Consider the following 24,421-nt stretch of genomic DNA (forward strand, 5'->3'; position numbering starts at 1 on the left):
AGATGTTCATCGTGGAACGACACGGCACAGATTCCTCCCAATAGACAGCGCCACCACTTTTTCTTCGCGATTTTCAGGTAATATAATGTCTACGCGACTACAATACGTTCGAATAAAAAAGTTCCTTCACCGATCGGTCCTTCCGAGCACCGACCTTCTATTCCAAACTGTCACAAGTCGAACCCTCTACAATTTTCAAGATAAATCCTACTTTGGGGATTCACGTTGCCATCAGGAGAGAAATTGTAACGCAAACACCACTCGAAACCACTGTCCGAGCAGTATCAGCGCTCGGAAGCCTCGCTAACTTAAAGTACCAAAGTCTCCGGTTAGTAGACGGCTGGAGGCTGGAGCCTGTAGTGTGAGAGTCATCGAGTTGTCCTCTCGGAGTCCCTTCGGTTCCCATCGGCTCCCCTACTACTCCACGTGAGTCGGCACGTTAGTCAGACTTCCAGCATCGGTCTACTAAGCGAGGACTACCGTACTTTGCTCCACTTTGTTGCCCCGAATACGGAAGACGCAGATCCCGTGCACGATTTTTCAGATCTCTTCTTGGGAAAAGCGAGTATCCACGGAAATCAAATCGAATCTCCGGCCAGCTACGTCTGTACCCCAACTACATGAGTTACCTCGCTTTCTTGCACTTCCGTTTCCGGTTTGTGGATTTCGCGATCGCGCCTGAACCGATTTCCTGTGCTCCCGAGACCAGAACGTGCTCCGAAACATCATCGAATCAAACTAAATCGATTCAAAATTATTTAACGCTTCAAAGACTCACTGTTTCAATAATTGGAGTCATTAAATCTATTTCACACATGGAATAAACATTGTTATCGTCGAAAGTTGATAAGACTGAGTGATGTATTGTAGTATCAATGTCAATAGTGGTCTCGAAAGGATCGAGGAATCGGTACAAACAGAAGATCCATGGATCCATAAACACAGTTTTCCCCCTTGACGTCGCGCTGCCAGTCACTCTTCATAGCAAGAAATATTATTTATCCAGCGAATCCAAGACAATCGACAATTTATTTCGAAAACTGATTAAATATTAAAAGTAGACGGTACAGAATATTGTCGCGAACTGTAGCTACGATAAATTTCCAATTTTCCAAATTCCACATTCTCAATCTTCAATTTTTAAAAGTTCAACGTATCTTTGATTTAATTCGAATTTGTATTCCCCTCAGATCTGAATAGTAGTTATTCCCTTTCACTCTCCACGCATTTTTCTCAAAACTCTGCCTGTGCTCGCTGCTGTTGGGCAGCAGCGAGGATAGAGGCGGTGCCAGGGGCGTGGCCAGAGCGCGACCCAAAGGAGGGAAACGCTGTCTTTTGGTTCAGCAGCGTGACAAGCCACGTTCTCCGCATTCTCTCAAAACAACTCCACCATCGCTCGTACAAACGGTTTTCTCGTCCTCGGACAAAACGTACGACAACACTGTCCGCTCTTTTTCTCTTTACTCCTTTTCTATAAAACGCCACGAGTTCCTTTCGCAGCGTCGACACAGGAAATTGGTCGTCGAACGATACGAGAGGCAGTCATTCGGTGAATCGTCGTCTTGTCCCATCGTTAGGAAACATTCAGTTCGAATTGGAACGTGTACGCGTTCAAAGTCTAACCACACTTCGATAAAAGGAAACGTTGTGTTTATATCACGAAAGTACTCAAAGTGAGCCTGTAATGAACAAAGATCATCGTCAGAGTCGCACTGATAAAATCCGGGAAACTGTTAAAGCATTTAACCATTGACGTTCTGTAAATAATTATTGTGGTAGTTGAACAGCATTATCGTATTGCAACTGTAGCGTAAATTGCGTCTAGAGTCTACGTATACTCGCGGTGGTTCCCCCCCCCCCCCCACACCCCCCACCCCTCAGAATTCCAACAATGCAACGCTGACAATATATTTTCGATTCGTTCAAAAGTCAGTTTCGAACCTGATTTCGTCGTTTGTTCATTAAGGCTTCTCGTCTGCAAGACTCGGTATACTTATTTATAGATTATACGCGTGTAAAAGTCAAATACAAGTGAAACGGTCAGTAGAAAGTATACAAATGTGAAGCCTACACACCATGTGCGGTGAGAAAATCGCTTGAACCTCTGTCGAACGCAGAAAAAGGACAAAATCGTCGCTCATAGATAGACTACAGATTTTATACATTCATGACAAAAATAAGTAGGTGCCCCATTCGCATGAATAGGAAGATTAAAAAAATTTTGAAAATACGGATGTATCGAAGTCATCATTACAACATGAAGAAAATTTTTACTTAATTCCTGTTCCTTGCAACTGATGCAGGTAATTTTTCGATGGTTTTGTTTCATCGTTCATGTTCGACGATTTTATTCGATTTCCGGCTCGAAATTCGGCCGACGTTGTTAGCGCCGAAAAAGTTCGACTGGTTTTTTCAAAAAATTAAAGAAAACCAGAGAGTGGTGAGATGACTGCGACTCGCACGGTGTCACTGAACCGACAACCGAACGATCTCCTCGGATGTAATCGTTTTGATCTCCTCGCAGATACAAAGGCTACAAAAGTATCGCGAACGAAGAAATGCATCGATCGATAGATTACAGAACGTATTTTTTTCAAGCTTCGTAATTAAAGCGCGACCGCGCTTACAGAGTATAAAATGCAATTGTTTTTCTTTTTTCGTATTCTCATTGTATGTACGTGTATATGTATATGTGTGCGCGCGCGTGTTTGTGTTACTCTTTGTATTCTTCCTTCTTCCTACCTCTTCTTTTTTTTTTTTTTTTGTATCTCTCCCTTTTCGTCATCATGGAAGTATAGATTAACTTTTTACATTCGTCGCTGGTCAACGGTGGTATTACCAAAATACTACGTAAATATACGAAGATACGATTAGAAACGATCGGTTATTTTTCATGCGTAATTATTCCTTACGATATAAAACGTTCTTTTAAAAAAGAAAGAAACATATTCAGCAATCTTATCACCCCGTGTGTAAGTAGATGCTCTAGCGCAGCGTTTACCATTCCCAGACAGAAGAGTTCAATGCCACTGACTTTTGTACGATCCCAAGTGTCGCGACGTGACGAGACGCCGAAGCATTTATCAGTGAAACCGACCAACTTTTTCCCTTTTTCAAGACATATTGAAAAATCGGAAAACAGGAAGCTGAAACACTTTCTTTCGCAGACTTCTGTCTTTCGTGATTTTACTCGGAACATTCCTTACACCTAAAACAGACCTCAATCTTTCGGAACTTTACCGAGAATATTTGTTAAAGATGACGCAGACCTCAATCTGTCGCCAATTTACTGTGAATGCTTGTCAGACGAAACCCAGAGAGCACAATCTATCGCGATTTCCTCGGTATATTTTTTCACAGCTGTGAATTCTGTCACATGGTACTCTAATTCTAGTCACTATAATTTTGCCAAAGGTGTGAAACGTATAAACAAATTTTTCTCTCCACCAGTCCGATGCCTGTCTACATTTAGCGCTCATATAAATGTGAATTTGTAAAAAAAAAAATCGCCTCACCTTTAGTAGAACAAATTGTTGAAAAATTCCAGTCACCACGAGTTTGGCAAAAATATGCGACATAAGAAAAGAATTTTTTCATCATCAGTCTCCTGCCTGCCTAACTTAAGCATTCGCAGAAAAGTGAATTCGTAAATGGAATCACGTTACTTTCGTCAAAAAGAAAAACAAAAACAAAATTCTCCATCCGTAAAAAGAACAAATTATTAAAGAGATTCAAGTCACCATAATTTTTGACAAAAAATTCCCGTCGTCGAAAAATCAATTTTTTGGCCGAAACTATTATTAAAAAACGTTCTGTCCGGGAAAAAGTGGCAGACGGTGTGCAAGACTCGGAAAAGAAAAATGTCTATTCCGAATCGGTGATCTGTTCAATTAAAAGAAAATGCTCGAAGGAAGAAGTGTCGCCAGGAGTTTGATTTCGCATAAATGCCTCGGCGCTGCGTGTCCGCGTTTCCGCGAGATCATTTTCTGTGTGAGCAATCGAACTGCGAAAACGGTGGGCACGTGGTGTGGAGACGTGCAACGACCTCGGGAAATGGCACAGTGATTTCCCCGCGAGTCCCGTAGTTGGTCGAGCACACGCGTTACTCGAAAATTGCGGTGCGGCGTGATGGCGTTTTTGCTGCTGTTGTTCTCCTGAATTTACCTGAGACAGCGCAGCCATTTCGGTAGCAGAGCTGCGCACCTCAAATACTCTCAAATGGAACCGCTACTGTCACCGGGAAAGACCATCATGTTTTCAGCACCATAAGACGGGGTCGGCGAGCTCCTCGCGTCCAAAGAAGCTCTGCTCGCCGAGCTAAAGCTACTCGAACTTAGATCCTCGTAACTGGCAACCGACTGGCTGCCACCTGCAACAGACAAACAGAAACGACGTCCTTTACCGATCCCACGATTTCGACCGATTTTACGGTTTTTCGTGTTGCTTGTAATAAAGGTATTCACATGAGCCACTTAACATGGTCGTATTAAGCATTCTCCCATCAGCGAACCTTCACCGGCAATTACTTTCTCTGAAATGACCAAGAACAGAACGTTATTGGACCTGTGGCGAGACTCTCACGCTCCTAATCGGTTATGCTCGTTACCAATACAGAGATTGGCGGATCCTGATGATGATTCATCATAGCAAGTATTAGACTTTGATCAGTGACGACCAGGGACCAATCCAAAATTGTTGGACAAGAAAATCGATAGCAAAAAGCCTCGAAGTGAAGTTGAAGCTGTTAAACATAACATGTAATTGTAAACAGAGTTTTAGTTGACCACACGACTAATCAATTTCTATTTATGGTGATAAATATCGATTACGAGTGACCGATAAACTATTTCATTGCTCTTGATTCTTAGCGAAAAGAATTTTATGTGAACATTTATTTCAGTAGCTCAACTAGACTACGAATCCTTATGTAGAATGAAAATGTCCTTCTGATATTTAACCTCTGTTTCTTACAGTTGATTTAGAAACATTTCATTTTAGATGAAAATCTACAGTCCAGATGTGAGCAACTAAAATCAATTTTCATCGTTAATAACGATCGTGAGCAACCCAAATCAATTTTTCTTGACAATGATTACATTTCATCGACAATGAACAACATGTTTCGATTATTTTTAACCAGAAAAATTTCAAGGGAACTGATTATAATACCAAGATTTTACTAATTTTGATAGTAATGATCATGGTCCCTGGTAAGAACAAATTCATTGGTCTCGGGTGTCGACAATTGACTCGCTCGAATTCTCGATTCGATGAGAAATAATTCCTGAAGCGTAATCGTGCATCTGTATTTCAGAATACATTTTTCACAGTAACAATCTTTCTGTCTAGCTTCGATAAAGGTTGTTCGCATTCGCAGCTTTGTCGGATTTGTTGAGTTTACAATAGAAAATTTGATTCTTTGTGATCCTCTCCGGTGGAAAGTAATTACAACATGTCGTACCATTTTTATCAGAAATATTGTAAAAACTGTGTCGCTGAAGATTTACAATTTTTAACTCTCCTGCAATATTCAGATCAATTTTTCCAAAAAAGTCACGCCTTTGCTTATAATCGCAATTGTTTTAGTTTGAATATAATCTAAATATTCTTAGTTTGAACATAAATAAATTTCACATTTCAACGATTCTATACGCTGCACTCGAATCAAGAGTTACATTTTATCCAGAACTGAATAATGATTCTGGCACAATTGATATCTTGAAATTAACCAAATGTTCCGAATAGTGCACAAGGGTTAAGAAAACATTGTTAACGTTAAAAATCAGTGGCTGTTATAGCTTACTTGCCACTATCTCCCACTATTTGTTAGAAGTAGCCACATGCATGAGTATGTACCGTGCACTTAAATCACACTCGAAGCATACGATTCGCATAATTCGATAAAATACTGTCGAATTTTCTGCTAGTTTATTGATCTTTCTCTTTCACATACACGCATACGATCCGTATATAATTCACAAACTTGAATTACAGCTCGTTTAATGTACTCGAAATACACGATTGGAACACCGCAAGCTAAAATCAGTATAATTCCAAAGTATAATTCGTAAGCTGATCCTTAATCACCTAAATCTCTGGAGGGACTTAATCGATACGTGTGATTTGTACAATTCGTAAACTGACCTCGTTATATTTAACCAGTGAATACGTAAAAGACAATTCAGGAAAGTATACTACAACTAATAAATAATTTCGTTAAAAAAAACCTCTCTGTTGCTATTTCTCTTTTTACACAAAATTTACAGTCGAAAGCACTTAAAAATCGACTTTCTATGACGGAAACAAGCTTGTACAGATTGTCTAACTATTTTTTCAACAAAGTACAATTTAAAAGAAAAAGAGTAAAAAACCAAATGGTAGTACGCATTCTAAAAAAGAAAAAAAAAATTATAAACGAGAGAACAGAATTTGATTACAGATACTCACCTATCGGCTACAGCTTTCGCAAAAACATGCAATACCAAATCTCAAAGAATGTAAGATACCCTGCTCTTGCGTAAAAATATTCATTAAAATATTTATTTTCTTCCTACAACAACAATCGTGTCTGACATACAACATTCGATACAGAAGGGTCGCGCTCTCTATCAGGATTTATAATTGATAATCCATAATTCATAATTCATGAACAATTCGTATTCTTTACGTTGCTAAGCTGATTCGTCGTTCTTTGCAGAAATTTGTACAATTTTGCAGCCACAGCAATCATTTACGAACGAAACAAGAATCCATAGAATTATTCTAATCAAAAATGCTTTAATAACGTTTCGTGAAGATTTCATTGCGGCGCGAATAAAATGGCCTTCGATCTTCTGCACTTGCTACGTCGAGAAAATCATACATCATAATAATCTCTGCACAGGTCAAACGAGCTCTTTATTACGAATTAATTACTTTCACCGTACAAGAAAGCATCGTAATCATTGTAATCTCTCGTGCTTTCGTTTCGTTTCGCTATTTCTTTCTTCTTTTTTCTTTCCTTTTTCTTTTTTCTAGTGCGAAAACATCGCATTATCTTAACACTCCAAAATCTGTTGTACCGTTTGAAAGAACTATTATGTTTCCTCGCATACAACGTGTTCACTTAAAATATTCGCAATATTTGACTTTTTTTCCTTTTCTTTGCTTCATTTTCTCGTTCATTATCGCTAATCGTTTCTCATTGAAATTGTTCTAGAAACTAGAAACAGGTCCGACTCGCGAGATCTATTCTAGACGAGAGTAAAGCACAGTTTGCTCGATCCGAGGTCTCGGATCGAGACGATTTTTATCATTACAGACAGGAAAAACATTCACGTGGACAGAAGATTGATAAAATAAAAATTGAACGACAAAGGTGACAATGTTTTTACTTAGGTCGTTCACTGAGCTCTGCTTTGTACTACTTTTAATTGTTTATTTATCGACAGTTAATCAAATAGTTGTTTAAAAGTAAAGAATAAATAATTGAGGAGTGATTGTTCATTGGAGGACATTGTTCAATAGCGACAGCAATTTTATTCGTTAACAGACGAGGTAAAATGTAGAAAATTACTAAACTGTGAATTTTTATGCACGGAATTAAAAAATACTAAGAAACTTATTTTTTTCTTTATTTTCCCTTCTTTTCACCAAAAGGACTCTTTTAGTCAATGAAAGAATTTTTACCCTAATACTAGACTTCGTAAAATTAAGATTTTACCTATCAGTGATGTCGTAAGAGTATTTTAAAAATCAAATTATGGGCCTAAATGTACATTTGTTTAGGGCGACAGCACCTTCTGATACTTTCTATTTAATATTGTTGTATAGAAAAAAATTATTAAATACAGCACGGTCGTTAAAAAACCTATTGTTACACTTCTAACAGGTACACTATGAATTATGAAAACATTTTGCATAATGATCCACAGTCCAATGACACATGATGTTAAAAAAAAACTCTCCAGAAATTTTCAACTGAATTTTTCTTGGGAAATTCGATGGAAAATATTCTTGGAAAATCTGCGGAGCTTAGTGAACTATAGAAGAAATCATAGAAAGAAACACAGTTTTGATTTGCATTGTATTATCAGCGATCGCATACAACGATTTGCCTTGCCACGTACAATCGAATCGTTCTCGATCAACAATCGTCTACCTGTACACGAAGCTTGCTAGTTGATCGATTTAATTATTGAGATCTTGAATCACGTTCGAACTATGCACAAGTTTTCCCATTCTAACGGTACGCTAATCATAAATAAAAGCCAGTCGGAATAAATAAATTTCTCTTTAGTCGTTCGCAAAAGACGTAATAAAAAAGAAAACAAAAAAAAAACAAAAGAAAAACAAGAAACTTTCCTATTTTCTTTCACGTTTACACGCATACAGCCTAAAAATATGCAACTAAAAGACGGTGTACAAGGTTCATTAACAAAAATATTTTTTACAGCAAGTTTGTCTGAATTTGAAAGATTTTCACTCAACGAACATTTTTTCATTTTTTCCCTCGTATTATAATACTAGATCCCTTGTATCATGTTTCATTTTCATTTCGTCATTGTTTTCAACGCAGCGTTAGTTCGCAAAAAAGATAGCTAAATGTTAATCCGATAGCTCGGCGATATGAAACCTTAAATAATCTCTTTTTTGTTTTATTTAATACATTGTATAATCGTCTTCTTTCTTTCTTTTTTTTTTTTTTTTTTTTTTTTTTGTGTGTGTGTTGTTTGTGTACTTATCTTTTATCACTTACGTCTTACTTATGTACAGAAATATATTACATTCTAGTACGCGTCTCGTGGCGTACAATATCGTTAATTGTATTAGTGTACTAAAAGCGGAGAGCGGGGTGGGGGTGTGAGGAAGGGAAACAAACCACGTTTCACGTAAAAATGTCACTGTTTCATTTCACTGTTAGACAGGCGTTAGTTGTCAGAAAATAAAGAAAGGGATAAGCACGGAATAAGTCAAGTTAATCAAAACTAATCGAAAGTGCACGCTGAAGAGTATCGAAAGTTCTCACCGCCTACACTCGTGTTTAGAGAGCTCTAGCTGGACACAGATTCAGCATCTCGCAAAACGCGAAGGCGACCACGTTCAAATACTGATGAAAGGATGAAATGTTCTCTCTACTTATGCTCTAACAATATGTAGGTACTGTTAATTCCCACTATAATTAATACTCGAACAGTGTCTGTCCGTTTTGACGAAAAACCCATGTGGTTACATATATGGAGCCGCGGAAACGGCAATAAAAGTTGGTGAATAGAAGGACATACTATGAAATACACAAATATGTGTTCGTTCCTTGGAAAAACGTACCGTTAATTATTCTCTTTCTCTCTCGAAGTGAAAATCTTCAAAATTTAGACGAAACTCGTACCCGTGTCTCTTGCGAATTATTGCGCAATGTTTCCCGCGAGACAAGCCGCGGAAACAAAATTAAAAACGAGGAGAATGACGAACGTTTCTAAAATCGAAGTTCCCGACGATGGCTCCTCGATGCGCAATTACTATAATAATCGAAGCTGAAAGACTGTTGTGCACCGAGGACTCGGGTTAAAAAATTTCGTTGGTCGCTCTCAACCGGAAAAATCGGCTGAACAGTGGAGAACAATAAATAATATTGTCGTTGAGAAAGACTACGCGCTGAAAATATTCCCTCGAACAAAGTGGCAAAAATAATTTAAATTTCGCAGTAAAAGAAAAATGATGTCCACGGTGGAAATTACTTGGAGCTTATATGCAAAGAGCTTGGATGCAAATATGAATTTTTAAGACTTAATTTTGTTGTTAGTAGACTGTGGATTTTATGCATCTACGAGAAAAATGAATAATTTAAGAATATATGTTATTTGCAACATATCGAAATGACGATTTTAAGTTTGCATGAAAATCCACAGTCTATTTTCTATACTATTTTCTATACAAACGTTCGGCTGTTATTAAACATTTCTTGCATTACAAAATTATGAATGATATTTAAATCGAAATCTATAAATACTTGAATCTAAGAATGAAATTTTGTTTAGATTCATTAAACAGTTTTCTGTGTCGAATTTTAAAAGCTCGGGGTTGTCATGAACGCAGAAAATCCGCGCAAAAGTTTAGCCACACTGAACGACAGAAGACGCAACTCGGTAATTTTCGAAGTCGTTTTTCGAAAACGTTCCCAAAGAAAAGAGAGACGCGATCACCTAAGTCATTTTCCTCGACGTAGCAGCGATACAGCATGTTCGCGAGCACAATCACAGCCTTCGCGAGGACGAAAGCGTCGGCAGAAGCTTTGTACTAAAAAATCTTACCGTAATCGCTGAAAGAACAGAAAGAATCCGAAAAGATCTCTCGCCGTTGATTAATTATTTGTACTAGCAACGAGTCTCATAAAGAGTCAGGTGTATAATATTTTCCCTAGAGTCACGTTTTAACTGTTCCGAGCAGTTTGATCTCCGCAGCGCCGCGTTTCTATCCCCACCAAACATTTATCGAAGATAAAACAGCCTCTGCTGCTCTTTAGCGGCTCGGAGTGTCTCTCGAGACGGTACGGAGGAAATACTGTGTATCTCGCGAGTCTGTAAGGTTGTCAATCTCTTATGGAGTGTCTAGAAGACTGATCTTTCCGACAGGAAATAAATAAATACGAAACTAGAGGGACGGGACGCTGTAAAAAAAAATTGAACTAACGAGGAGGTGTGCGAGACCTTCGATTTAATTGAAACTTTGTAGTCTCATAGATTTTGGTATCACGCTTATGAAAATAGAGAAAATATAGTATCATTATTGGTTCGGAAGCCTATTAACAAGCCTTTTAATTACACCTAGAACAATCGTAATAATATTCTTATGGATAATAGAGAAATTGTTGGATTATATTACTGAACACAACTGTCTGGTCTAAGAATTTATATTGACGTCGCTACTGAACGATTGATTAAAACTTTGTAGGTGTTTAATTTTTACAAGACTGATGGATAGTTGGCGGCAGTTAAAGTATCATTTGTTTCTTTTCCTCGAGTCCCTGAGGCTATAAGCATATTTTTATAATTAGGATAGTAAGAGAATCTATAAGTCTGCAAAATTCTGAGTAAGTTTCTGGACTGAAAGGTCTCGCACTCTTTTTGCGAATCGAACAATCTCGTTGCCGAACGAAAGATCCATCCGGTATATCCTCGTGGAAATTGTACAGTGTTTATTAACTCTAGATTGCCAACTTAATCGTTAAAACTGACCACTTCGTTTCTAAAGCTGAGCGGTTAACTTAGCGAGCGCAACGTGTTCCGTGAAATCTGTAATCCCAATCGCACATTCGCACCGATAGTCGTACAACATCTTTGGCTTGTTTTTACCGTTACTTTTCTTTCCTTTTCGTTAACGAGAACTTCTACGTGGGACTTCTACGAAGTTGGATACAACTATCGAAGGGTATCCGTAAAAAACCGAACCTTCCGAACCTGTTAACTGAGAAAGGCCAGCGTCCTCGAGTCTCTAGGTTCTTAATTAGCGTACCCGAGTCATTAATGTGTCTATACCGTAACGTCTGTGTATCTTAGATTTATTGCTGGACAAGTTACTCTTCGTTTTACCCGTGTCTCATTGCGAATACAATCGGGAAATCCGGTTCGTCTCGGACATCCTAAACGCAGAAGTTTCAGAAAGGAGTCTGAACGGCGGTTTGAAAACAAAAACGAAAAAAACGTTCTGCATTCTCTCAGAAGATTCTCCCATCGAAAAGATGGGCTCTCGCGAATTGGTCCGAAAGTGGCCGACCGAACCGTGTGATCCGAACGATCGTGTTCTACCGATATTTCGTCTATCGACGCGCAATCCCCTGCCCTACTTAATGATTTTATGAAGACCTGCATCATTAAATCGAGATAATCGATGCTGTCTCTGCACGTACGAAAAAAAGCGTGCCTACCAGTGCTATACGAAAACTACTTTGTTTGCGTCGAATTGTTTTGAGAGACCTTGAAAAATCTCGATCTTCCTGAATCGAAAGATGACCTCTCGCGAAGAAGAAGCCGTACGATCACATTGTTTAATTTACAGTAGAATGGATTCTCGAGGATCGATAGATCGCCTAAAAATTCCTGTGAAGTTCCCTTTTTTCTTTTTTCTTCTTTTTTGGAACGTTTGAACACACCGAGTGAAGAAAACCTCCTACGTCCGAACGTTTAGCTTAGAGCGCCGGAAACCTAACAACATACACGCGATCCCTAAAACCGTATCTAAGGACTATTGTCCACGTGGTAGTCGCGCTCCGATAACCAACACATCCAATAAATTAAGAGCTTCGAACGGAGCCGAGTGCAGACAGGTACGACCTGGCGGGGTACGACAATTAAAAAATTACCTAGTACATCGAACCGGGATCTCGGTGTACCGCTGTTGAATTCTGCGAAGATCAAGGTCACTTTCTGTGCGATGTCAATCTCGCGCCATTTTCGCGTCGTTTTTGTAAATTTAGATTGCCATTTTCTATGCTTTGTCAGCCATTTTGATGACCCTCTGCGATTTCAATCTTCCGCCATTTTATCTACATTTTCTATTTAAGAAGAAAGCGAACCGATTTGCGTGAAGAGAAACAAATCTACAGAGTAGATTTAGATCGCAATCGGTCCGGCATTCTCTATGTGCCTCGTCGGCCATTTTGTTCCCTTCGAACAGCAGTAAACCCGGATCCCGTTTTCTGCGAGTTCTTGCCGACATACAATGCAAGAAAACGTTTTATGCATATCGATATTATACAACACACGTCGAATTATACGCGTTACGAGTTCAGACAATCGAAGGTTACGATAAATATGCTACCGATGAACTATGCACCCGTCTCGCAAGATTCGCATCGCAAATCAACGGAAATCCTTTGGACTCGACAAAATCACCCGTCAAGTAAGACACTTAACCGCTATCCTCGTGACAATTGCAGAACTATGTGATGGATGTGTTTGTGTGTGCAACCATAACACGATTTCGGCGCAATCTGTACACCTTGGGACGAAACCGATCATGCCGATGCGTTTTCGTATTAATTAGACTATTAACAAGACCGCCGATCAGAAGAACAGCCTGAGGAACCTACCGAGAATGAGCTCGAAAAGGGAGACACAAACGTTGTTGCGCGTGCTGCTACGATTAAGAAACAATATCGCTACTGATTTCTGCTTAAATTCAACAAGGGATTGTGTAACATCGCAATTTTAATTATATTTGACAGGTAAATCTGTAGGAAAATATCTGTTGTACTCTTTTAGCTGCAATTACTTTGTATGGAGGGTGAAAACAGCCCTTAACGATTTACTTCTAATGGCGATTGCCTAATGTTCTTTCTGAAATCAAAGATTGGTCAATGATTTCTTAATAGACTGTTCAATCGTGACAGCAATTTCGTTTTTGATTGAATAAGATACTTTGTTAGTTGGGTTTGCTACTAACTTCGTCTGGAATTATTATTTAAAAGAAAATTGTTGAGCGTCTTTTAAATACACCACAGACATTAATAAACTGCGGATTTTATGCATTTATGAAAAAAAGAAAGAAAGAAAAAAATAATGGGTGGATATGATTTCAAACAATAATAAGATTACAAGAATTTAAGAGTATCAACACATTTCTGACAACATGATAAAACCACTAAAAAGAGGAACAAATTCCTAATTAGTTTCTGTGTCCGGCACTTAATGCATACGATTTTTATTTTACGTAAAGATCCACAGTCTAGTCATTAAGAAGCATATCGACAAGCTTCTAATAGCTTAAATGTTAAGAACAAACAATATTTGTACAAAAATGGTCTAACTAGGTCCAATTAGATCTAATCTAGGTTCAAATTCGCCTATCCTACCCCTAAGGAAATCATAGATCCGCGGGTAGTTTTCACCCCTAAGAACAAACAATTGCAGTCAGAAACAAATACATGCCAAGTATTCGACTAAAGATTCTCCGAAATGATTGCAATTGCCGTGTTACCACTGTCATCCCTTGGTAGCGTCGCAGAGGACCAACAACGCATCTCGGTCCCTCATCAACCACCCTAATGTTCCAGAAGCGACGAGGTTCTCGAATTCTCGCAAAATCATATCGATTTTCACAAGAGGGCTTTCATGGAAAGCATTTTTCTCTGCATGGCATACAAAAGACTGAACGATCTCCGCGGGTACAGTTATTTTGTACGGTGGGTTGTGGAAGGGGGTCGAACGTTGTTTTGTGCAACTGAAAATCACGATTTTGACCTAACCGCGACTGAGCGAACGAAAGCCAGTCGAGAGCTCGAGTCGCTCTACGAATTACTCGGTTTTTTCTAATCGATCTGTATGTACAATATCGTTTGGATTAGGTGTGTGTCTATCGTACAACCGTGGCTGAAAGCTGGAAACAGTTTTTCCTCGTTTTCGACGACGATTTAAGGCAGTCGACGAACAGAAATCGCTATGAAATCGTTTATGTTTATGTGGTTCTCTCTTCTCTCGAACTACAGACGGAGAATTTCTCTCTGCTACACGATAGAGCCTTTTCGTTTCTTTTTCGAAAAAGATGTCCTATGGTCGGATTGGGCGTCGAGCGCGGGTCGGATCGGTAGTCCCTGCGAGACCCTAATCTCTCTTCATAGAATAAGGCCCTGTGAAGTCGCCGCGGCGACAACAAATCTTTCGATTTCTGCACGGGAAGGGATGGGGTGTGGACGAGACAATTTTCGGGAGAGTCAGTCCCGTCCAGAGAGTTGCCAGAAAAAGTCCTTGCGCTTCTCTCTCTACCATCAGATTCCCCCTTAGCTACTCTCTACACGAGGAGAATACATACGTGGTAGTGGCAGTGAAGCCACTCTACCTTACTCCTTCTACAGCGGCGAGTACCTCCCAACAACCCCCGCTTCCGGGGCGGACCGGTCACGCGACGCGTTTTCTCTGCGTCGTACGTGTGTCACAGTGTCACGCGACTAATCCGGGAAGGACACACACACACACACAGAGAGAGAGAGAGATAGATAGATAGATAGATAGATAGATAGATAGATAGATAGATAGATAGATAGATAGATAGATAGATAGATAGATAGATAGAGAGAGAGAGAGAGAGAGAGAGAGAGAGAGAGAGAGAAACAGAGAGAGAGTTTTCTCTGTCTGGCTGCACCAGGGTTGACGATCAGGTACAAGCAGCGGTAGTGGGAATAACGTGACGTCACATATTCTCCTGGCGCAGAGAGCCGCTGGAGGAGAATCGAGCCATATTTAGTGGGGAATAATAAATAGTCTGGTAACCCTGCCGTCGAAGCCACAGTCGAATAGAGATCGCATTTTCAAGTGACATAGTCGAAATTAGTAAACGCCCTATCCTCTTAAAATACGAAATTCCTATCCGTATTCGTTTGATCCGATCGAACATGGCGCATGCACAACCAATGGAACAGCCTTGCCCTCGTTACCTTGAAAGGTGTTCTCCTCGTCAATTCAATCAGACCCTTCGAACGAATTAGTGTATGTACGTCTTTGGAAATAGCGTTCTTTGAAAAATACGAAAAATATCGTTTGCCAAATTCTGGGCATACTGTATCCTTGCCAATCCGTAACGGAGAATCACCAAGGTAACGTGATATCAGGAGCCTGGTGATAGGTTCCCGGATGGAATTCTCGCTAATCCGCTCCGGTGACTTGCATCAGAAGAATATAGAGGGCAAGGCTGGCCCTAGGTACATCCATGCAATCCTCTACTCATCTGCGTTTTTTTTTCTTCGACCTGTTGCCTTTCTTGGAGATAGCTACCGAGGAGGGGTTCGAGCCGCTGTCTACGCTTCGTTCGACTACCTCTCGGCTCGAGTAATACCCATCCGTGTACACGACGTGTTCCCATCCGTTCAACTCATCCGAGGAGTTGCAGCATTTCGGAGCGACCTCTTGCTCAGAATCGCTCCTCTTCTCAGGGTCCCTTTCCGGTTCCGAGGAATCCTCCTTGGAGAACGCTGGATCAGGATCCGGGACTGCGTCGTCGTTGTCCTTCTCATCGATGGCGTTCAGCTTCGATCTCTCCTTCTTCTCCTCCAGTTCCGAGGGACTCGAAAGATCCACGAGAGGACAGTCCAGAGGCTCGTCAACTGTATCCATCTTCGCCACAGCTTCAGCCGATTCAGACTGACGATTAGCTTCATTATCGAATGATTCCGAAGGATTCGAGGTCCTGCGCACCTTCTCCTCGATGGCAGGAGGCAGCATAGGCTCGGGTGAGGACTTCTTTTTCGAGCTACCAGGCCTGTACAGTTCTAGAAAAGAGCTAGGCTCTTCTTGGCCAAGATCAGAATCGCTTGTTACATCGCTTTCCATCGAAAAGCTGTTCTTCTTCTTGACAATCGCGCTCCAGGAAACTTGCGCTGAAGAGTCTCCAACGTCGGGCTTTGCTGCAGCATCTCGCAGCTTGTCGGTCACCGCGGAGGATCGAACAGACTCGGTTCTTCTCAACTTCTCTTTCGAGCTACCAGGCCTGTGCAGCTCTACAAGGAAGCTAGGCTCTTCCTGGCCTATATCAGGATCAGAGTCCTTTTTTACATCGCTTTCCATCGAAAAGCTGTTCTTCTTCTTGGGAATCGCGCAACGGGAAACTTGCGCTGAAGAGTCTCCGATGTCAGGCTTTGCTGCATCATCTCGCAGCTTGTCGGTCACCGCTGAGGATCGAACAAGCTCAATCCTTCTGGACTTGTCCTTCGAGCTATCAGGCCTGTACAGCTCTAGAAGAGAGTTGTGCTCTTCTTGGCCTACATCAGGATCAGAGTCCTTTTTCACATCGGTTTCCATCGAAACGCGGATCACCTGAGAATTCTTGGCGTCCTTGGCGTCCTTGGCGTTCTTCGAGGAAGAATCGTGTCCCTTCTTCTTCGTAGAGTCTTTCGCGGACTCTGTTTCGATTTCCGCATTGTCCACCAGCTTGTCCTCTTCCTCGCGTGGCTCAGGTTCCAGAGAGGGGCTCTTCTTCTTGACTATGGCGCTCCAGGAAAACTCCGGGACCTCTTGCGAGCTAGACTCCTTGCTGAGAACGAGGCCTTCGTCGAAAGGCTTTGGAGGATCAGGAGTCTCGAAGCTTTGAGCACTCTCGGCGCTGGTCTTCTTGTTTTTTCGCGGCTTCTTGGCTCTGGTTCCGGTGACCTCAGGCCCGGAGAGGATCTTGCACTCGGGAGTGGGCGCGGGGTCCATCTGAACCTCCATCTCGGCCTTCTGCATCGCGTCTATGTCGATGATCTCGATCTCCCCGGGAAATCTTTTCGGAGCCACGTTCGAAGGCGATGTTTTACTCTGTCTAGTTTTGATCTTCTTCAAAGGACTAGGATTCTCGGCGGGGCCCTTCGCAGGCTCCTCCTCGTCCTTCTTCCCCTTACCTCGCCAGGTCTCAGCAGGCTTTATGATCACGGTAACGTCCGCTGTCGTGGTATCGCTTTCGATCACCACGATGTCCTTCGAATACTTCTTCGAACTCTTCGGCTTCGCAGACTGCTCCTGCGTCTCCTTCTTCTCATCCTTGTCGGGATCAGTCATAGCACAGACGTCAGAGTGTTGAACATGTTCTAGATCGTCGTCAGAGAATGTGCGTTTACTAGCGTTCGAGTCGCGATCGCTTTCCTTCTCGGTTTCCAGTTTCGAATCGTCGCTGCTCTTCTTATCAGGAGTCTCTACCAGCTCCGAAGAATGTATGTAGTCTAAATCGTCATCCGATATAGTGTTCTTGCTGTTCTTTCTTTGTAAAACGGGCGAAGGGTTCTCGCAGGAGAGGGATCCGCACTTGTCACCCTCGCAGCACTCTGCCTGCTGCAACTGAGTGATCTCTGAGGTCTGAATGTGTTCGATATCCTCGTCAGACGGAATCAAAGTGTTATCCTTGCCACAACATGCTGTCTCCACTATGTGGTACTCGCTGGAGCTGAAATCATCAGCCGAGTCCGACGGAGGGTACTTGTAGGCATCTGGTTCAGCTGCGACATCCACCTTGAGCTCCTTTTTTTTCTCGGTTCGAGCACCATCTACTTCCACGATCGGCTCCATCCTCTTCTCGGGCTTCTTAGCATCGGTTTTCGTTTCCTTCTTATCCGGAAGAGCTACAGAACACTTGGATTTACCTTTAGACTTTGAGTCCTTTGATTCTTTCGAGTCCTTCGAATCCTTCGAGTTCTTTGGATCCTTTGGATCCTTTGAATCCCCGCTCTTACTCTCGGTACACTTCGTTTTACCTTCACCAGCAGATGCGCTCTTCTCCTCCCTTTTCCTAGAGCAATGTTTCGCATCCTCGCAGTAAGAAGAATCCTCGATAACAATACTATCCTCGTGCTCTTTGAGCACGTATTTCTTCACGGAGCTCTTCGACTCCTTCTTCCCAGAACTCCCTCCATTCTTCTTCTTCCCCGGTTTCTCCGCCTCTTCTTGCTCTCTTCTTCCCACCCTCTTACTCTCAGGCTTGCAATGCGAAGAGCCACGACGAGCCAGCTTGTTCTCCATCAAGACAACGCTCTCATCGTCGCAGTTGACGACGTACTGAGCCTCTGACATGTTCCTCTCGTGGGTCTTGTCTTCCTTCTTGTCGAGTCTCTTACACCAGGCGGTCTCCTTCGCCTGGGTCATTGGGCTGCTCGGTATCTCGCCGGGTTCCACGCAGAGGCTCAGACTGGTGGGCACGTCCCTGAAGACTTCTTCTCTGCCGAAGTCGATGGAGCTGTTCCCAGGATTTGTTATCGGTGCTATCTCTACGCAAAGCGCTCTACGCTCCCGAACCTCGCGGATGTTCTCGTCGGGCACGCTGTCGATCGCCGGCTCGCTCGCCGAGCGCATCTCCGCGCAGATCTCCGTGAGATCTCTTAGCATCTGGCAGCTGTCCGGCTCCAGGTCGCTCAGCGACGCCGGGCCCTCCTCCGCGCACACACTCCTCGGCGGCTCCGGCAAGTGGCTCTCCTCCGCGGAGTCGAACTCCTGACTCGAGTTCGCATCCTCCTCGTCCGCCGACACGGTTATCACCGTGCCCAGAGGGTTGACGACTTTAGTTACCGGCTGACCCACCCTCTCAAATACCGATCGCCTCCCTAGTAACAGAAAAAGCCATCGGCAGGTATCAATAGCGAGACACAATCTCCAGTTTCTTTCTCTTTACTCTTTCTTTCTTTCTTTCTTTCTCTTTTTGGTCTTTGTGAGGTTGCGTGTGAATGTGTGTATCCGTTTACCAGATGACGGCAAGACAAAATTTTCACGTTTTTACTCTAAATTGAAGACATTATTCACAGTTATGTCCACGCTGAGAAGCCAACGTCCAGCAACTTTTTGTCGCTTCTTGTTGCCTCTTCTTTTATTCGGTAAAAGAGAAGAGGACAACAAGGAGTAACGAAAAGTTGCTCAATGTTGCTTCAGTGTGGACATAACTGTAAACAATGTCTCCAATAGCGAAATATCTATCGGCTATTGGCCGAAGACATTGTTTAGAGCAAGAACGAGCTTATACTCTTTACCTAGCCATCATCTGATAGACGGACGATACGTCTCTTGGTAGTTTCGGAATGCTATCGTGTTCTATTGTAGTACATAGTGTCTCGAAGTTGTAGTGAGTATGAACAGAAAGAAACTTGGGACTTGCAAGGAGAGGTCACGGTCATTGGGTCATCGATTTTGATAGAACTTTTTCTGACAAGTCCAGAGCAAAAATAAACCGACCCATATGTTGCTGTTTTCGTCAATGCTCAGTATTTTTCAAGATATTTAATCGTTACGATTTCCAAATGTACTGGATTAACAGAAATCGATTGCAATAGCTATGGTAACTAAAAAGGACAAAAATATTCATCTTCCAGGATTTTAATCACTGGCACAGTAACTTAAGAACTAACCACTTTATCACCTTCGATACTATAGCTATTACGATAAGTTATTAAATGTAAAATTCATACATAATGAGTATTGACGAAAACGGTCAAACATACAGCTTGTGTTTGTTCTAGATTCATCGGAGGAAGTTGTATCAATATCGATGACCCAACCCTGTGTCCTCTTCTTGTCAGACAACGGGACGGCGCAAAAAGGTAGAACAAGAGTTGGTGAGAGAGAAGGTATAGACTAGGTCTCTGGGATATCTGTAGTCGTCACACTGCACACCACAAAGACACAAACGACTGATCGCTATTTTCTTTTACATTTCTCGGGGATTGAATGGTATACACTTAGAGAAGACAAGTAGTTTTTGGTACTTGTGTATATACTCATCGACGAATGTCGTGTGAACTGATAGAACGAAGGTAGAAGGAATGTATATTCTCTCACAGAGGTTAGTAGACCGACCGCAGCCTCTTTTTGCAAAGTATTGACTTTGGGGGTAGATTTGTTAAAGAGAGATATACATCGCTGCTAGTAATTAGATATTAATATATATATATATGTATATATGTATATGTATATATATATGTACACATATGTACGTATAATATACATATATGAATATAGAACCTCGTCATAAGGGAGGAAAACGGAGATACCTGCCTCTGGCCAGTTCTGTATCCACCGCATACTTACAATCTAACAATCATCCGTCACCAAATGCAGAAAGCGGCGGCACCGCATCTATTGATAGACGCTCGTGCTCGCAGGCATTGTTCCAACGAGATGTCAACAGGTTAGTATGAATTTATAAGGAACCATCTATCGGTAACAATGGTGAGAGAGCACTCGAATTTTTCTAGTGTTCTATAGTGAGAACTTAATCGTATATTGCTTTTTGAAAGTGGGGATATCGAGAAAAAGAGAGAGAGAGAGAGAGAGAGAGAGAGAGAGAGAGAGAGAGAGAAAGAGATAAAATTGCTTTCGTAAAAGCAGCTTTATCTATACGATTGATTAGTGAGTTTACCGCATTTAGCAGGAAGATTCTTCGATTGTAAGAACGCAGTACAATTCACGTGAACTCGGAGATGCTCGGAAACGTGTCGGATATCTCGGATTATATATTATTAACGTTATTTTTCATTGTTCGATGATTACGGATCCAGCGTATAAAAATATGGAAGTATGTGAGCGTCGACAAACAGGACACGTCGGGGTGTTGAGAATTCTCTGTTTCGAAGCAAAGCACCACACGTCTCGCCGAGCAAACCTACTTACCTGGCGCACGATGCGGTGCAATCGACGTTTCCAGCATCGCCTCGGCCAGGTCCTCTCGCAGCTGGTTCTCGCCGCTGCCGACACCCGCGCTCTCGCTGTCTAAGGAGTCACCATAGGCTTCCATGAATCTCGGGGACTGCTCGTAGCTGCCTGGAAAATACACCAATGGTGTCAAACTAGTCCTCCACTTGTTGGACAATTACTTGTGTACATTATATTTCAATATACAACAACCACTTCAATAAGCAATAATTTTAACCCTTCGCATTTGACTGCATCCTCTAAGAGGACATTTACCTAGTCAACAGTGTACTTTTAGATGTCCCTTTCAACAGAACATAAAAAGGTCCCTAACAATTCTAGTATTTACAAGATCTATCATTTTTGTTTCATAACAAGATCTATCTTTTTGCTTATTATGTAATACGTCGATTGATGTTACTAATAATTATATAATCAAGTCAAAAATTATATATTATACATTACATATTATGTATTATATGTTATGATTTGGTAAAATATTTTTTTACCAAATCAGACGCAAAAGTTTAGACATCTTGAAGAAAGACGACATGACTCACGAGTTTACTTCACTTTCATAATCACCGGCACGAATGCATTTAAATTGCTAATAGATCATCCGAGAAAAGCGTCAGAGTGCTCGTAAAAGGGTTCATAAAGAATATTAGATTTTACATCGCACAATCAGTTTTTTCATATAAATGAATGTATAGAAAATACTTGTAGATCAAGTTTGTTTTTCTAAACAAAATAATAAATTCTTTATGAATATCTTTGTATAAAAAAGAATTGGCCCGTTCATGTCAAGTAATCATTATTTTAGGAGATATATTTTAATTCCAATTACTCGAAGTAGTGTAACTGGAATCTCGATAAACCAACAGGAAACACAATGTTGATAAACCAGCAGCAGTAAACAAGATTAAAATCGCGATAAGATAACCTAATTATCTATTCTAGCAGCACGATTAATGGAATCAAGAAAATAATTGCATCACGTATACTGATCATTTGTGATTGCATTGTCTACTATTCGGGGCATTGTTTTAGAGTCTTGCTTCATCGATAATAATAGAAATTAAGTCTCTGATTTTTTTATTTATCTATCGACTTACTTCCTGATCCATCGATCACCACGGGTACCAGCGATCTAGATGTAGCATGCGGCATGTTTACTGGATTTGATCTTGCTGGTCGCGAGCCTCCGGTTACACCGATCTCGATAGCTTCTGCCTCGACCAGGTTTACAGGTGCTCTGCAATTAATTCTAAATCGTTAATCTGCAGTCTAGATAAGAATAGTAATAACAGTTCTTTGAGATACTAGCCCACTGGTCGCGTTGTAGGTTTTAAAGACAAACTGTGGTCCCATCCATAGTCGTCTATGGGGACCAGCGTGCGTCACGATTTCTACTTGACTCAACCAACGATCCTCTGCTAAATCCATGTCCTGAATGTCTTTTGGCAGAGTCACGACACTCAGCAGAGAGCTGGACGCCGGTAAGGGTGGCACAATCTCTAAAGAGTTCGGGGATCTTATCAGAGGCCACTGGCCCTTTGCCTCGACCTCCAATTCGATCATCGTGTCGTCACACACTTTCTCTTTTGGTACACCTGCCAAGTACAATTACCTTTTAGATTCCCACATTTTTTAGTTACTTTACAATCTCAATAATCGTAAATTAAAAATGTTGGAATCCTAAACCGTGAACTTCGTGTTAAATATTATAAAAGCAAATTATTTCTCCCTCTTTCTCGTAATGTAAATGGGCTAAACAATTGATGCTGCACCCACCTGCCGCTGGTTTTGGTTCTAAATCATACTGTATCATGTTTCCGTGACATGCCATGATGAACAAAGAGTCCACCGCCCTCTTCATCACTTTGGCGGTGGATTCTCTTTGCGCGTACATCCATGCTCTCGGTGGAGCGAAGCAAGCACAGATTTTTAATGGTAGAGTCGTACTATCGTCCGAATGCAATCGTTGTCTTTGTTGCGGCCAGCTAGAATGTCAATAAAAATTTACACTTGAAAAAATCAATCAGTCTTCTTCCCAAAGCAAAATAAACATGATCTCCCGGTAGTTTCAGTGTTACAGTTTCTTGTCCAAGTATTATTATTAGACTACACTATTTATGCAAAATAAAAATTGTCTGTATTAATTATGAAAATTTGTAGCCAGGCAGAAATCGAAATGATGCGTCAATATTGTTGAATTCTTTCAACCCGTTGCACTCAGAGCTATTTTAACTCGAAAACCAATCGTTTCTTCCCACCTAGAATACTTCCATTTCTATGATTTTTCTAATTGTATGGATATGAAACTGATATAATACCTCATACGATACTTAACACTAAACCTACCATGCATTTGAGGGGTGTGGTAATTATTGCCTTATAAAAATGATATTACATTTATTTAGATTGTTCGTAATTTTTGTTATGACAAATACTCGTGCGAGGAAATTTATTCTATTGTTTTCCACGAATTCATTTTTACCATTTTATTAATTGTAAAAATATGAAACCCGTTATTTGACCGTGGTGGGTTTAGTGTTAAATGTTTAGTCATTTATTAAATACAAAAAATATTTTGAATAATGGTTTAGCGATTTTTTTCGAGTGCTAACAGTTAATATTTTCACTGTTTTCATTTGCACCTACTGAGTTTTGTCATAAATGCGTAAAATTCGCTGCGGAGTTATTATAATTTTGTTGTGATTGATACCTTTGTTGAACTTGACTATTCGTGTGATTTAACGTAGACTGCTGCCGTATCTGGGCCAAGGGGTGCAACACGGTCGGATGGGGATATGGGGGAAGTCTTGGATTAGAGTATGGGTACACCGACAAAGGCAACTCTGAATGGGAAACAGGGGAATGAGATCTGATACCGTCGTCCATTAAACCGGCGCTTCTATGAAATCTCGATAGTCTATTTACAACATGAGGTGTGGAATGGGTGCGCACCCCCACAGGTCCACCATAAGGTGCGACAGGAAACACATGAGTGGTGCCCCGTACTGTTGAAATTGCCGCCCAACGGGTGTCGCTCGAGAACACCATATCCTGTGACCAGAAAAAATATTTAAAGTAAATTAAACAATTTCCGTAAGATAATCATTAACGCGTTGACCACCGCATTCCTTAACTTTAACGCAAATAAAAATAGCATTGCTATTAAGGAGGACAAACACTGTAACTGTTTAGTTTGAAACGTGTGCCTTTCATACGCGATAAGAAAATCTTAATTTCTTTCATTTCAGATAACTAAACTGCGGATTTTATGCATTTAATGCTAAAACGAACGA

General features: G+C 41.1%; 3 protein-coding genes across 4 annotated transcripts in view; 1 reads left to right on the top strand and 2 right to left on the bottom strand.

Annotated features, from left to right (window-relative positions):
* The window catches only part of Ort (glycine receptor ora transientless), a 25,797-nt gene extending 21,523 nt beyond the window's left edge, over nucleotides 1-4,274 (bottom strand). The window contains exon 1 of the mRNA XM_076789204.1: nucleotides 4,165-4,274. The gene's annotated coding sequence lies outside the window, so the exon portion shown is untranslated. The remainder of the gene's footprint in view (nucleotides 1-4,164) is intronic.
* LOC143354831 (uncharacterized) overlaps nucleotides 2,733-24,421 on the bottom strand; it is a 25,639-nt gene continuing 3,950 nt past the window's right edge. The window contains exons 6-12 of one of the 2 annotated variants that reach the window (XM_076789193.1): nucleotides 23,839-24,179; nucleotides 22,905-23,113; nucleotides 22,438-22,723; nucleotides 22,226-22,365; nucleotides 21,090-21,239; nucleotides 15,744-19,033; nucleotides 2,733-4,369 (exon numbers count right to left, since the gene is read on the bottom strand). In XM_076789193.1, the coding sequence (XP_076645308.1) occupies nucleotides 4,334-4,369; nucleotides 15,744-19,033; nucleotides 21,090-21,239; nucleotides 22,226-22,365; nucleotides 22,438-22,723; nucleotides 22,905-23,113; nucleotides 23,839-24,179 (4,452 nt within the window). In that variant the 3' untranslated portion in view covers nucleotides 2,733-4,333. Of the gene's footprint in view, nucleotides 4,370-14,966; nucleotides 19,034-21,089; nucleotides 21,240-22,225; nucleotides 22,366-22,437; nucleotides 22,724-22,904; nucleotides 23,114-23,838; nucleotides 24,180-24,421 lie in introns of those variants that run through there. The other variant, XM_076789192.1, reaches the window with a different exon arrangement.
* The window catches only part of Mrpl52 (mitochondrial ribosomal protein L52), a 53,010-nt gene continuing 51,990 nt past the window's right edge, over nucleotides 23,402-24,421 (top strand). Inside the window, exon 1 of the mRNA XM_076789229.1 lies at nucleotides 23,402-23,412. The gene's annotated coding sequence lies outside the window, so the exon portion shown is untranslated. The remainder of the gene's footprint in view (nucleotides 23,413-24,421) is intronic.

The sequence above is a fragment of the Halictus rubicundus genome, chromosome 6 (genome assembly GCF_050948215.1).
Source record: "Halictus rubicundus isolate RS-2024b chromosome 6, iyHalRubi1_principal, whole genome shotgun sequence".
Taxonomy (NCBI): domain Eukaryota; kingdom Metazoa; phylum Arthropoda; class Insecta; order Hymenoptera; family Halictidae; genus Halictus; species Halictus rubicundus.